This window comes from Tursiops truncatus, chromosome 6 (genome assembly GCF_011762595.2).
Source record: "Tursiops truncatus isolate mTurTru1 chromosome 6, mTurTru1.mat.Y, whole genome shotgun sequence".
NCBI lineage: Eukaryota > Metazoa > Chordata > Mammalia > Artiodactyla > Delphinidae > Tursiops > Tursiops truncatus.
This window is the reverse complement of record NC_047039.1, coordinates 47403782-47418738: the sequence shown is the minus strand read 5'-3', so window position 1 is coordinate 47418738 and position 14957 is coordinate 47403782. Positions and strand designations below refer to the sequence as shown.

At 45.8% G+C, this 14957-nt stretch overlaps 1 protein-coding gene across 7 annotated transcripts in view; it reads left to right on the top strand.

The window, feature by feature from the left end:
- Nucleotides 1-2274: 2274 nt before the first annotated feature.
- Nucleotides 2275-14957, top strand: part of ACER2 (alkaline ceramidase 2) — a 109885-nt gene continuing 97202 nt past the window's right edge. For 5 of the 7 annotated variants that reach the window (XR_012332489.1, XR_004526999.2, XM_073806095.1 and 2 more), the window contains exons 1-3: nucleotides 2276-2512; nucleotides 9777-9891; nucleotides 10770-10911. Coding sequence is in view for 5 of the 7 variants with exons in the window: in XM_073806095.1 (XP_073662196.1) it covers nucleotides 2405-2512; nucleotides 9777-9891; nucleotides 10770-10911 (365 nt within the window). In the remaining 2 variants the exon portion in view is untranslated. Of the gene's footprint in view, nucleotides 2513-9776; nucleotides 9892-10769; nucleotides 10912-14957 lie in introns of all 7 variants that reach the window. The other 2 variants (XM_073806092.1, XM_073806093.1) reach the window with 1 other exon arrangement.

Here is a 14957-nt window from a genome sequence, read left to right as displayed (position 1 = left end):
CTGTTCAGTTTTAATTAGACAGAATCCAAGGGGTCAGCTTTGATTCTGAAACAGAACTGTCACCGACAATAAGAGTTCCCGTGTAGGAGGAAAACTCCCTAGCATTCTCTTAGCAGGACTTGGAGAGAAGAATGAATAATATCCAGCAAATTCCAAATTTCATTGATGTTAAAACTCACACTGTTCTGCATTGTAACATTTCTGAATTTCAGGTTCATCTTACAATGAATGGCATTTTATAGTCATGGTTGATCAGGTGACAACTGAGATGTTTTGTCACTGCCTGAACACACACAAACTCAGTGGTTATTCCTGGTGGGAAGACTTGGCAACTGTAATCTCCATGTTTCCGTCAGCAAGTTGTATAAAGACCATCTGGAAAAGAAACATGCTGCCTGTTGTCTGAAAACCTTCTGTCGATGCCTTCAGGTAAGATCAAGATTGTGCCAGCATTGGGGCTTCCCTGGTAGATAATGTCATAGTGTTAATAGGAAATGAGCTTTGACCTGAAAGGGATCTCACACTCTGAGAGCCACTGGCATATGAAATGATGGTGTGTTTTACACCATCAGAATTAATGAATATGAACACATTTCCACCTAAAATATTAGAAGGAGTAAAACCTTAACATGGAGAACTATTGTTGGGCAGTTGGTGTAGCACTGTGAGACACTGAGAAATTAACTGATGTACTTTTCTTTTGTGTCTGTGGGAAATGTTTTCTTCCTCCCACTTCAGCGGCCAGCTCACGCTGGGTATCCTGCAGATCTGGGTAATTCTGACCTTAAGAGAAGGTGACTGGGTCCTGAATTTCAGGACACAGTGGAACTGGCTGTTTAGGAAGAGGACACGATAGGAGTTGGGACAAAGTTCAAAGGAGGAGTGTGGTCTGGCTCTGGGTGGAGAAAGCTGGATTTCCTGGAGACTAGGAGAGGAGTGGGCCTTGCAGTTTCTGCCAGTGATGAAGAGCTGGAAAGACAAGTGAGTGTCTGTGCAGGTACCTGTGGAAGAAGGACACTGGGGGCATAAGGCATTGGAACACCAGCCAGGGTCCAAGGGGACTGTCAAGCCAGAGAGAGGTCAGCCTCTGGGGAGGTTCTGGCCTTCCGGGTACCATGACGGCTGGAGCAAAGAGATCCTACTGACAGTCACCTGACCAGGGCCTATTCTGCCACCGCCATCTTGACCTGGAATCCTAGAACTGCCCAAGGAAGAAGGACCAGAGCTATGACCAAAACCAAAATGACAGTTTTCTCTTTCTTCAGGAATCGCTGGAACCAGATTAGCTTTGGTTTAGAAACTACAGAATAGTTACAGCAGCAAAAGCAAAGCAGTGATGAGCACATCTGAGATCATCCTGAATTTGATTTCTAGCGCTGACACTTACTAGCTGGAATGGCATTGCTGATAGAACCCACTTCGCAGGATCCCCTCTGGGAGCACTAAATGAGTGACACACTCGGAAGCTCTTCAAACAGCGCCTGGCACATAGTAAGTGCAACATACCTGTCATCATCTCTTGTACCTGGGATGTTCTGGAGGTGTCATACCAGCCACACTGCATCTTTTGGGGACTGGGATAGCTGAAGTTTGACCCTATGTGTAAACGAAGACTACCTTCTAACACTGGAGTCCACGGGACCGCGGGCAGGAAGTTATTCAAAACTGCAGAAGCGCTCTACCCAGGTGCGGGTGGCAGAGGCTGTATGGGAGAGTCCTCGGCTCCACTGCAGACTGACTCCAAGGTCTTCCTGCCTTAGCCCACCGCACCAAGCAAGCCGGAGGGACTGAGGGCTTTTCTCGGCCGTGAGTGCAGGCGTGCCACGTGCACTCGGACATATTCGCCGACATGCAGGCAAGTCCGAGCAAAGACTGCCACGATTTCGTAGGGGCCGGGTCCTCCTGGGTTTCTTAATTTCTGGGTTTTCACATTTTTGCCAGGGCGGGCTCTGGCGCTCTTTGCGCAACTGGGGTAGGGGGGCGCCTGCAAGTCTGAGCCGCCTGCAAGTCTGAGCCGCAAGGTGGGCGTGGGCAGGCCCGTCGAGGCCTTTGCCACCTGCTGGCGACAGACGCGTCCAGGGGTGGGGGAGGAGGAGACAGGTCCCCTCCCCAACCCCACTCTCCCCTCCCCCGCGCATCCCGCCTCCGGGGTGGGCGAGGCCGGAGCTCAAGGTCCCGCGGGCTCCCCCACGGGGCGGAGCCGAGGGAGGGGTTTGCGAGCCAGTCACGTCCTACGCTGTAGAGCGGAGCCGCGAGAGGCCGGCCCAGGAGGCGCCACATCCGGCGGCTGCCCCGTGGTGCATAAAGCCGACGCCGCTGGGGCCACCACCGCAGTTGGTTTCCAGCAGCAGCTCTGGCCTCTTCTCGGCTGCGGGAGCAGCTTCTCCAATGCCCCAGAGCGGCCATGAGCTCCCCGCACTGGTGGGACCAGCTGCGGGCTGGCAGCTCGGAGGTGGACTGGTGCGAGGACAACTACACCATCGTGCCTGCCATCGCCGAGTTCTACAACACGGTGCGGAGTGCGGGAGTGGGGATGGCAGCCGGGCTCGCGGGAGGGGGCTGTCCCCAAGCGCCGCGGCGCCTGGAGCCTGGACCTGGGTCTGTGCGTGCATCTGGGGCATTTTCGCTCCAGGGCCAGAGTCGACCCACGCCCCCTCCCCTGCGCGCCTTCCAGTTCTCCATCTGTCCTCCTCTCCTGTCCCTATCGCCGACATCTGGGCTCATCCTCCTCTAAGTCATTTCTTTCTGATGGCTCTATTGTCTTGTTTGGTCCTCACCTGTCCCGGAGTCAGTGCTCCGTGTCAGCCCATACTTCCAGTTTGGGTCATTGGGGGCGGTGAACCCGCCAGGACTACTCCCTTCGTCCCTTAGGATCTCTGTGGCGTGACGCACTTGGGTCGCATTGTGCGTTTTTGCCCTGAGCACCTGCTCTAGGAGTCCGGGGAAACGGGGAGACCTCCCGGCAGGTCTCTGGGGCGGGGCCCACTCCGAAGGTTGGCCCCGCCCCAAGCGTACACCAATAATAGGTCGAGTTCCTTTGGGCCAGAATTAAGTTAATTGCTTCGAGTTCTTATTTCCTTGCCTTTAGTACAGAGTTTCACACCAGCCCCAAGTTCAGCTCCCGCAGGCCTGTGCATTCTTCAGTTATTAAACCTGGGAAGTGAAAGGGAAATGTGGGAGGGATCGTGTGCGTGTTTTATGGACTTGCCTAGGTCTCTAGATGTGGGCAAGACGAAACTTCCCCACTGCAGAATCCTGTGTGCTTTTAGTCTTTGTGGGAGAGAAAGCCTGCAGTTGGGAAGGAAATGCCTCTTCTTTTTGCTATGCCCATGCCTCAGGATTCTGGTACCAAAATGTGAGACTTTGCATGGTCATTTCTGTGGCTTTTCATTTCACTGCCCTAACATGGAAGACAGGAACTCCCGGTTTAAAAGTCGCTGTGAATTTGAGATTGTTCTTTGGGATTTTCCCCTTAGATTTGCTGGAGAGAATGTCCTTGGCGTGAGTCAAATACTTCTTGCCTGGAAGGATCTCCCATGAGCTAGTCCCTCTCTTATTCATTGATGAGAAAACTGAGCTCTCCAGAGGGGAGCTGCTCTGCGTACATTTCTGGCATGGCTGGGGCCACAATCCAGAGCCTGCACTCTCCCTCCCCTCTTTGCTGAAATCCACTGCTGCCCTCCCAGCAAACGTTCCTCCTTTTTTTATGACCGAATTAATTCCTCAAGGAAACCTGGCCCTCTGCTGCCCCTAGACGCTGTGACAGGTGCAGTCAGTGGAGGTGGCCACCCTTCACCTATTGTACAACCTGTTTCAGAGCATGCTATCAGGTGTGGACAGGTGCCTTCAGAGGATGAACTGGAGCAGGGCTGGGTGCTTTCAACAGCAGTAACTCAGTTTCTCCACTTGTAAGTGGAGAGTACTACTAAGGATTTCACCAGAGTTAATGAAGAAATGACAGCTTGGGGACAGGTTCTCACACACCCAGCAAGGTAATTATCTGTGGAGTCTGAGGCCAGCAGAGTCAGGCCTGGTTATTTGGCCAAAAATGTTAGTGTATAGCTGCTCTGGGTCTGCCTTGAAAAGCCCCAGAGTGCTGGATGAGGGGAAGACCTTATTTTGTCTTAACTTTTAATCTAGTCCCATTGGAGCTGTTCCTTAGTGAGTGCCAAAGTCTTTTTTAGAAATGAGCTGTTGATCTTCAGTTGCAGTGTCTGTAGCTGATTAGCTCTGCTGGTCTGCCTGGCAAACCTAATTCTTTGGAATACTTGTAAACCGCAGAATTTGCTTTAGCAAAGTGGAGAGATTGAAGGTCTCAGAGAAGTAGTTGGCCATCAAACTTTGTAGAGTGTCGATCCAAAGAGTTTACCAAAAAAACGCTTCCTCCTCTTCTTCTCACATCCTAGTTACCTTCTGTTCCTCATCACAGGACAAACCCATGCTTATCTTATGCCTGTATTAAGGAAGACATCGAGCTATTACTTGGTGACAAACATCTCATTAAATCCTCATAACAAGGCAGCAGGCCTAATTATCCACTTTACAAGAAAATAATAATCATTACTCATTTAGAGAAAAAATTTGAAGGAATGAAGATGTAAAATCAGGAGAAGACTGGGAGGGGGATCTAGAACCTTCTTAATGGAGCTTGGCAGTAGCACATCACTACTGCAACTTTAGTCACTCCTGGCTACCGCTAGTTGTTCGCTATGTGTTGAAGCTCTGCTGGGTACTCTACAGTCACCCTCAGCAGTGGGTGCTATTTATTACATCCGTTTTGTAAAGGGGGAAACTGGGGTCTAGACAGATTTTGCAACTTGCTAAGGTCAAGAACATGGCAGAACTAGAGTCAGAACTTGGACGTTCTAACTTGGATCCTGCTAAAATACTGCTCTTGAAGATGCACATGCCGTTGTAGCTACTTTAGATTTATTTATTTAGCATGATACAGGTGTTTATTGTTCAGTCATTCTTTAACTTAAAACTCCTGCATTGGGACCATTTGATCTCTAGGCTAATCGTGGTGTTTGATATGGGGAAAAAAAGTTTTGTTTAAAGTAGTTTTTTTTTTTTTTTTTTTTGCCGTGCCATGTGGCATGCGGGATTTTGGTTCCCCAACCAGGGATTGAACCTGGGCCCCCTGCAATGGAAGTACAGTCTTAACCACTGGACCACCAGGGAAGTCCCTTAAAGTAGTTTTTGGAAATTGTTGTTTATTATAAAAGTAACAACATGATCATGGTAAAAAAAAAAAAATCAGAGTAGGCAAGTTATAAAGTGAAAAATACCCTTCCGTATCTTTTCAGACATTTTATAAGCATGCAAAAGCGTGTATTTGTGTAGACATAGAAGATATGTGTGCAGTGTGTATATACACACACAACCCAATTGAGATCCTGCTACAGAAACTCTTCTGCACCTTGGTTTTTTCCCTTAATTTGTCTTGGAGATAATCCCATATTGGATCATATAGAATTATCTTCCTCTTCACAATGTCTATACAGTATTTCATTTAATGGATTGACCATAATTTATTAAACCAGCCAATTCATTATTGGTGGACATTTAAGGAAGTTTCTGTTTATTGTTTTCATTTTGGTTTCTGAACAGTGATGCAATGAATGTCCTCAAATAGGCACCTGGATGTACTTCTCCAAGGACTAATTCTAGATGGGAAATTGCTGTGTGGAGGGGAGTATTTACTTCAAAGGCTTTTAATTGTTGCTTAATGGTCCACCAGAGAGAGTACTCTGATCTGTGTTCCCACTGGCCATGTTTGGGAGTACAGAGCATTTTGCTTTTGGTCCCCGCAAATCTCCATTGCCTCAAATTTTGTCATTGTCCTTTGCGTCAGCCAAGCCCAAATATCTCTTCCAAGAACACATCATGCCCTTACACAGTCTTTTGCTTTTGCACATTTTGTACTGTTTCCTGTAAATACAAGTTTTAGGGCTTCCCTGGTGGCTCAGTGGTTGAGAGTCCGCCTGCTGATGCAGGGGACACGGGTTCGTGCCCCGGTCCGGGAAGATCCCACGTGCCGCGGAGCGGCTGGGCCCGTGAGCCATGGCCGCTGAGCCTGCGTGTCTGGAGCCTGTGCTCCACAACGGGAGGGGCCCCAGCGGTGAGAGGCGCGCGTACCGCAAAAAAAAAAAAAAAAAAAAAGTAAATACAAGTTTTATTGAATTGAGTTCCTTTTTATGTTTTAAGGTTTCTTTTGTTGTTGTTTTGTTTTTTTTTTTTTTTCTTTAGCAGTACGCGGGCCTCTCATTGTTGTGGCCTCTCCCGTTGCGGAGCACAGGCTCTGGACGCGCAGGCTCAGCGGCCATGGCTCACGGGCCCAGCCGCTCCGCGGCATGTGGGATCCTCCCGGACCGGGGCACAAACCCGTGTTCCCTGCTTCGTCAGGCGGACTCTCAACCGCTGCGCCACCAGGGAAGCCTATGTTTTAAGTTTTAAGGCCCAGTCACACTAAAGAGAAAGACTCCAGACCTAGCAGCTTTGGAGAAAAGGGGGGTATGCCTTTTAATCACCGAGCTTGGCCTTTGGGAATTCTCTTGGGGACTCAGGAGGACAGAAGGAAATCAACTGGGGCTGGAAAAAAGTCCTGAAGCAAAATATATGCCTAAAATCAGTCCATGATCTGTCACCTCTCCTAATCAGCTCTGCCCCCAATCGTCAAGATAAGTAGAGTTCTCTTTATATGCCAAAGCCCACATCCCACTATCTGTAGGGCAGAGTTATCCATCAGTCAATCTATCAGTCTCTCCCTCCATCCATCCACCCACCCATTTGCTGGGCAACTGTATGCCTATCACAGAGACCAGACCTGCAAACAGTCATCTGGATGGTGAGGACCATAGGAGGGGTATGTACAAGTCACTGAGGTGTTATTAGTACTCTGCTGGGGTTGGTGTACTGTGGAGGTGGGGTAGGGGATTTTGCAGGAAGGCTTCTGAGTCGGGTGACCAACTTGTCCTGGTTTGTCTGGGACTTGCCCAGTTTTAAAACTGAAAGTCCCGTGTCCTGGAAACCCTCCTCAGTGCCAGGCATACCAGGACAGTTGGTCGTTCCAGAGGCAGAAAGGGAGCAATGGAATGGACAGTTAGGAATCTGCATACGATTAAGATACGTAGTCTACTCAGCCAGGGTAATGCCCCTAGCTGCTTATGAACTTGCTGTTGAGAAAAACTTACAGCCTGTTGCTTTGTCAGTATTTACCCTCTGTCTGGGAAAGTGCACAATCACATGCGTCAGGATGAGATTGCAGTGTGTTCCTGAGATTATTTTGGTACAAATGGCTGGTAGGAATTCATAGAATGAGGAACTTTCTAAGGAAATAATAAATTTTAAAATTGTGGTTTCCTTTTAATGAAAAAAAAAAATCTGTTCTGCAGGCATTGAACAAACCAATTCTCCAAAGGATAGTCCAACAATAGGCTTTAAAAAATACCCCCTGGCTGAACTATTCAACTTTAGTGAGCCACACAACTTTGAGGGGAAGTTTCATTTCTCAGTAGACATGGAGCCATTGAATCTGTCTTTCAACAAATGAATCTGTCTTTTACCAACGACTTGTTTGCTTTTCCGTATTTCTTTAGGAGTTCCTTCCTCTTTTTGTCTAGGAGAGCGTCTCCCTCTAATTTGGTCTTTTCCTTTTCATAGATTGATGTCTTTTTTTTTTTTTTTAATTGAAAAAAAAATTTTGGCCGTACCATGCGGCATGCAGGATCTTAGTTCCCTGACCAGGGATCACACTCGCCCCCCCTGCACTGGAAGGGCGAAGTCTTAACCACTGGACCGCCAGGGAATCCCTGTATTTACAACTATTTACATAGCATTTACACTGTATTAAGTATTATACATAATCTAGAGATGATTTAAAGTATACAGGAGGATGTGTGTATGTTATATGCAAATATTATGCCATTTTATATAAAGAGACCTGAGCATCCAGGTGAGTTTGGTATCTGAGGGGGTCCTGGAGCCAATCCCCCACAGATACCGAGGGATGACTGTACTGGGGTAAAAAGCTGTGCTATATTTATTCCCTGGCACTGTAGGTGAGGCTGCAAATTAGTGCGCCTCCCACTGGGGAATGGCTCAATAAACTGCTTCTGTCTGCAGCACTTACAGCAAGTGTGATAAAGCTCTGTGAGCTAAGATGAAAAGGTTTGCAAGGCATGTTGTCGAATGATGAGAGGAAGTTGCAGAATGATAATGTTGTAATATATGATATATATGTGTATTTACATAAATGCAAAGAAATTGAAGATTGTGAATCTGAGAAGAGGGGATATCTCCAGGGAGGAGGATAGAAAGGAAGACTTTAGTTTTGTAATGTATTCTTTTTCTTACACGGAGAACACATTCATGTACGTGAAAGGAGAAAGTTACTTATAGTATAACAATTACATTTTTCTCCCTCTTCTCCCCTGTCACCTCCTCTTATTCCTCCTACTTCTGTGTTTAACAAAAAGGAGAGCCGTGTTTAAATCACATAAAAGTCATAGGTGCACAGTGTGTGATGCAATTCAGAATTTTTAGATGCCCATTGAGGCATGAAGCCAAGGAGGTCAGAATGTGGTTGGGTGGGTTGGAGGCGAAAAAACATCAGCTTGGGGCAGTGGAAGGAGTGGCTGGATGCTGGCCCCAGCTCTGTGGGTGACTGCCTCTCTGACTTTGGCCAGCCTGGGAGCCTTTCTGGGCCCTTAGTTATATCCCCTTGTAAAGCAAATGATCTTTAAGATCTCTCATTTTAACTCTTAAAGATCTCTGATTTTTTTTTTTAAAGATCTCTGATTCTTTAAATGATTCCAAGGAAAGTTAAAGCCTGTGATAATATGTAGACCCTTGTCCTGATTCTTCCTTCTCTGCTTCTTAGTAAATAAATGAGAGTTGGCTATATTTCCAAGTCTGGAGACTGCATACCACCTGGGACAGCTGAGGCCATTTATCCAGACTCTTGCCCAGGGTCACCAGTAGCTCAGAGGGCTCCTAGCGGGGGAAAGAGGAAAAGGTCCCCACCAGAATGGGCCAACTAGAACAAGGTAGCCTCTTCTCCAGAAGGATGCAGCCCCATGAGGGATTTCAGTCTTGAACTTTAACCAAAAGCAGCAGCCTTGCTCCTATCGCACCCCTGACCAAAGGTCTTGTCCTCTCTTTATTTCTCTACCACTCTGTCCTTCTCCCCTTTCTAAAGACTGTGTCATTCCCATTCCCTCTTGTTCCCAGATGGTGACAGAGGCATGCGTTAGCTACTGTTGTTGCCAATTCCTACCTGTACTACACCTCAAGTTCTGGAGTTTGCGATGCATTTTGTTTAGTTTTGATTTCCTTGGTCTGGACACGGGTTCGAGCCCTGGTGCGGGAAGATCGCACATGCCGTGGAGCAACTAAGCCTGTGCGCCAGAACTACTGAGCCTGGGCGCCTAGAGCCCGTGCTCTGCAACAGGAGAAGCCACCACAATGAGAAGCCTGCGCACCCCAAAGAAGAGTAGCCCCCGCTTGCGGCAACTAGAGAAAGCCCGTGCACAGCAGCGAAGACCCAACACAGCCAAAAAAAAAAAAAAAAAAAGAAAGAGGCGGGAAGGAGCCCCCTAAAGTGTTATTAAAGAAGTTGTGAGTTTTCCTGGTTGTGCTTTTTTTTTTTTTTGGTTAAAAAAAGATGTATGGCCACATTCATCTCCATTTGCAAAGGACATACTGGGAACAAGCTGCTTTACTTTTTGCCCTTTTACTTAATATTCATCTTTTCGTTTTACATTTTCTCCCCCCAGATCAGCAACGTCTTGTTTTTCATTTTACCGCCCATCTGCATGTGCTTGTTTCGTCAATATGCAACATGCTTCAACAGTGGCATCTACTTAATATGGACTCTGTTAGTTGTAGTGGGTAAGTGGATTCGTTTGCGAGCACGGGCTGAAAGGGAGGAAATGGAATTCTGCACACTCCCTGACCCCTTTGAACATTATGTTTTGTAAACCAAAGTCGTTCTGACGTCTTAGCAAACTTTTATGTTGTTTGCTAGATGCCAAAAGGAGGACTCTTTTGGGCTTGATAGCAAGGTTGACCGTAGTTATCACAATTGCGTTTGAGAATTCATTTATGTAATAGCTACTGGTGTTGTGCCAGTGCAGTTTTCTGTGAACTTCTGAAGAAAGTCATGTGAAACAATTGAAGTCTGATGAAACTGTGGTTTCTAATGGACTAAAATAAAAAAAAGAAAACAAATGAAGGATCAAATGTTTGATCCTTCATTATTCTGGGAAATACTTGTATAATTTTCATTTCCTTCCACAGGCAGATTGGGAATTCTTAACAGTGAGAGAATGTTGACTTTTATTTACTGCCTGTTCCCATGAACAGGTGGATGAAGACAGAGTGTGTTTGTGCAGTTATTAAAGATCTGTGTGAGGGAGGGAGACGCAAGAGGGAAGAGATATGGGAACATATGTATTTGTATAACTGATTCACTTTGTTATAAAGCAGAAACTAACACACCATTGTAAAGCAACTATACTCCAATAAAGATGTTAAAAAAAAAAAAAAAGATCTGATGTGCTGGTGTTTGGGCCCTTCTTCAAATCTTCTTTCTAGACTTGAAGTCTGCATGCCTAGGTGGTGTGAGTTTCTTCCTTCAGTTTCTTTTCTCAGAGAGATAGAGTGACCTGATCATTGCTGTTTGTGAAAGGGCTATCCTTAAGCAGTGTATTGAATTTGTGAGTCTGTTCTTCTATGTGACCTTTTTTATTGGTTGTAATTGATTCTAGGAATTGGATCCGTCTACTTCCATGCAACCCTTAGTTTCCTGGGTCAGATGCTTGATGAACTTGCAATCCTTTGGGTTCTGATGTGTGCTCTGGCCATGTGGTTCCCCAGAAGGTATCTACCAAAGATCTTTCGGAATGACAGGTAAGCTTGTACTAAATTTTTGCATTTACTAGTAGGTGTGGTACCCAATATAATGATGTATTGGGTTGGCCAAAAAGCTCGTTCGGGTTTTTCCATCTTGCGGAAAAACCCGAACGAGCTTTTTGGCCAACCTAGTATATATCAAGAAAAATCACACACATACACAAAAAGGGCTTCCCTGGTGGTGCAGTGGTTAAGAATCCACCTGCCAATGCAGGGGACACAAGCTTGAGCCCTGGTCCGGGCAGATCCCACATGCCATGGAGCAACTAAGCCCGTGCGCCACAACTACTGGCCCGTGCTCTAGAGCCCGCAAGCCACAACTACTGAAGCCTGCGCACCCAGAGCCATGCTCCGCAACAAGAGAAGCCACCGCAATGAGAAGCCCGTGCACCGCAACGAAGAGTAGTCCCCACTCACCGCAGCTAAAAGCCTGCACACAGCAACGAAGACCCAGCACAGCCAAAAATAAAATAAATTAGAAAAAAAAAAGAAAAATCACACCCTATTGAGTCTAACCTAGTGATGAGCTTATCATATACTTATTTAATATCCACTGATTGTACTGTCAGACCAAAACCAAACTGCCAGATAAAAAAGGTGATTTTAATATGTTGGGGAAGAAGTTACCTGACAGTAGGACAAAAAGTCAATATCCCCCTTACTGGTACTAGCAAAACTAGAAGGATTTTCAGGGCAGGAGAAAAGACTGAATGGTAGTTCAAAGACCTTTGATTTCCTGCTATAATATTTCCTGAGTCCCACCCAACTCCACGAGTTTTAAATGTTTACAGTAGAATCCACACTGAGGAACTGGTTCTTGGCGCTATAGATAATATTCAAATTGTGTCAGTATTGCTTCTGATGAGAGCTACACACACACACACACACCTTTAAGCTGGAAATCCAGTATTTCAGGAAGGGATGCATTTTAATATCCATTGTGTTATTCTTTTTTTTTTTTTTGCTGTATGCGGGCCTCTCACTGTTGTGGCCTCTCCCGTTGCGGAGCACAGGCTCCGGACGTGCAGGCTCAGCGGCCATGGCTCACGGGCCCAGCCGCTCCGCGGCACGTGGGATCCTCCCGGACCCCTGCATCGGCAGGTGGACTCTCAACCACTGCGCCACTAGGGAAGCCCCATTGTGTTATTCTTACATGGTTATTTATCAAGTATATATTTTTTGGACTTACTATTTACCATGAACTATTTACTATGAAGTTTTCTAGGCACTAGGATATAACAGCAACGTCTCTGCCCTTGATGAGCTTACACTGAAGTTGGAGAGATTATGAATCAACAAACAAACACATAAATAATATTATGTTAGGGTGTGAGAGTGCTATGATGAAAAATGAAGCTGGTAAGGGGGTAGTGGTGACTTGGGGTGCTGGTTTAGAGTTTGGTCAGAGAAGGTCTTTCTGAGGCACTCTTGTTAATATCTGAAGTAACAGAAGAGAGTCAGCGTCATAAAGATGAGAAATTCTCCCAGAACTCATTACTCATATGTTTCTCTGTACACACTGTTTAGTTAAAAAAAAAATATATATATATAGATAGATAGATAGATAAACAATCCAAAAATATGGATTCAATCAAGCAAGCTGTGTGTGCCCAGGGAAGAGCTATACCAGGAAAATAAAAGAGTTCATTACAGTTTTCCTGGTAATGGGAGGAGAATAGGAGCAATGCAGCTATTAGAGACGCAGGCTGTTCTGTATGGATAGAGGTGGAGGAGTGTCAATGAAACGTGCTGGCTGCAAAAAGCACCTTGTAGAACCTGTGTGTGTAACACCCTAATTTATTTAGAATGAATGAAGCCTCTTTTTGAGTGTATGTCTTTGTATATGCATAAACATGCCTGAGAGGATGAGGACAGCAGCTACTACCATTGGCTATTCTTAGGAATTGGGGTGGAGAGAGAACTTTCACTTTTACCTTTAATCTGTACTGTTTTACAATTTTTTTTTAAAAAAGAGCACATGTTAATTTTTAATCCTAAAAAATGCATTATTAAATGAGGTAGGGAGAAAACATACTTTATTTATTTATTTATTGGCCACACCACATGGCTTGGCAGGATCTTAGTTCCCTGACCAGGGATTGAACCTGGGCCCCGGCAGTGAAAGCACTGAGTCCTAACCACTGGACCACCAGGGAATCCCAAGAAAACATACTTTAAATGGATTAGCTGTACAATCTTCATCCTGGGCAGCAGGATTTGAATTAAATAGTATTATCTCTAAATAACCATTGAGCAGATAGACGTATCCTCAAGAGGTTACTTATCAGAAAATGAGAGAGAGAGAGAGAGAGAGAGAGCAGCTGTTTACAAGTAGAAGCGAAAAGGAGGGTGTTCCTGGTCTTAGATGAAATATGTTCTCCATCGTGCTGAGACCTTCTCCAGAATAGAAACCGGAAAGAGCCTAAGCCAACCTGCTGTGTTTCAGTTGTGTGTCTTGTTTCCTTGTTCAGCTTCAGGAGAATGACTGGGGGGTAATCAGAAAGCCTTGGGAGGTCGGGCAGGGGTGAGGGCAGGGGTGGAGGTAGATGCCACTCGAGCAGGGGCACGAAGTGGCTTGGCCAGTGGGGACTTTTTGCCTCTGCCTGAGAGACACACCCCTTACCTTCTGGCCTTTTCTATGGTCTCAGAAGGTGCCCACCAGTCACCTCCATGCTTTCCCTTAGCACACGTGCATTAGGTTGAGAGCTGAGGAACCATTTTGCTCTTAGATCTGATTGTTCAAGTCTTGGGATCTGAGTGAGAAGCTGACGAAATGGGAATAAGGGTTTTTGTTTGTTTGTGGTGCTCTGGAGGCCTGGGTTTGAAATTCCACTGGACAGTTTTTAATGTGTTCATAATAGAGAATCTTTTTCTTTTCTTGTCTCTTGGTGGGTGCAGGAGAGAAGAAAATGGGGCAATGCTGTAGTAATGAAAACTTACCGACTTTAATAATGAAACACATTTTGAGGCGGGGGGGTCTGTGACCACCTGGGACTCTTCCATCGCCAGCACTCTGCAGCCTTTCTCTGCTGAAGATGTGAACTCTCTGCCTTCAGTTTGGGGAGAGTCCTTTGGAGGCACTGAGCACCCTATATGTCTATATCCTTGGCTTTGGAGACCCACCTGGGTTTGATTCCTAGCTTCCCTGCTTACAAACTGTATAACTTGTCTTGACTCTTCAACTTTGTTTCCTCATCTGTAGAATTAGGTAATTCATGGTGTTCACCTCAGGGTTCTTGTGAGATGATCCTGCAGAGCACTCTGTAGAGTACTAAGAACATGGTCAGTGCTTCAGGTTAGCTTTCGTTATTACCAATGGCACGTGGAAATTTCTGCCCAGCATTTCTGAGCTATGCACACCAATTGAAGGAGAGAATGAACATTGCTAATTTTAACGAGCAAAGAAAGAAAAGGTGCGTGTTATAGCTCACTGTAAATAAGGATTTCAGCTCTATTTGTTGGCCTTCAATTTGCCAGTGGTGGGGAGAGCAAGAAGGCCAGAAGCCCAAACCCCTCTGTGTGGGCTTCACCACCCATGATGCGGGGACAGGTGGCAGCTCTGCAGTGGAATGGCAGGCCACACCAAAGATTTCGGGTCAAAACCAGGAATTCTGGAGACTGGGGAGTGTGTGTTTTAACTGCCTGAACTTACACGATAGTTAAGATTTGTCTCCCCTCAGCCCCCCACTTTTTTTTTCAGTGATCTAGACTTTGCTGGAATATTTCTAAAAACCTATTAGGAGTGATTCCAGTGTGAGATTTCTAGAGAAGAGAGGGGAGAATGTGTTGACTAAGTGACTTTGGATCAGACAAATATGGATTTCAATAACAATCCAGTTTTTTTTTTTAAGCTCTGATACCTCATTTTGCTCATCTGTAAAGTGGAGATAGTAAGAGTATCTACTTTAGGGGTTAGAAATATACGGGAAAATCATATCAAGTGTATAATATAGTGTCTCTTACAGAGTAAAGACTAAATGCTAGAAGTTTTTATGAATGGCTAATACAGGTAAGAGTTTTGAAGATAAAGATATCTGGAACGG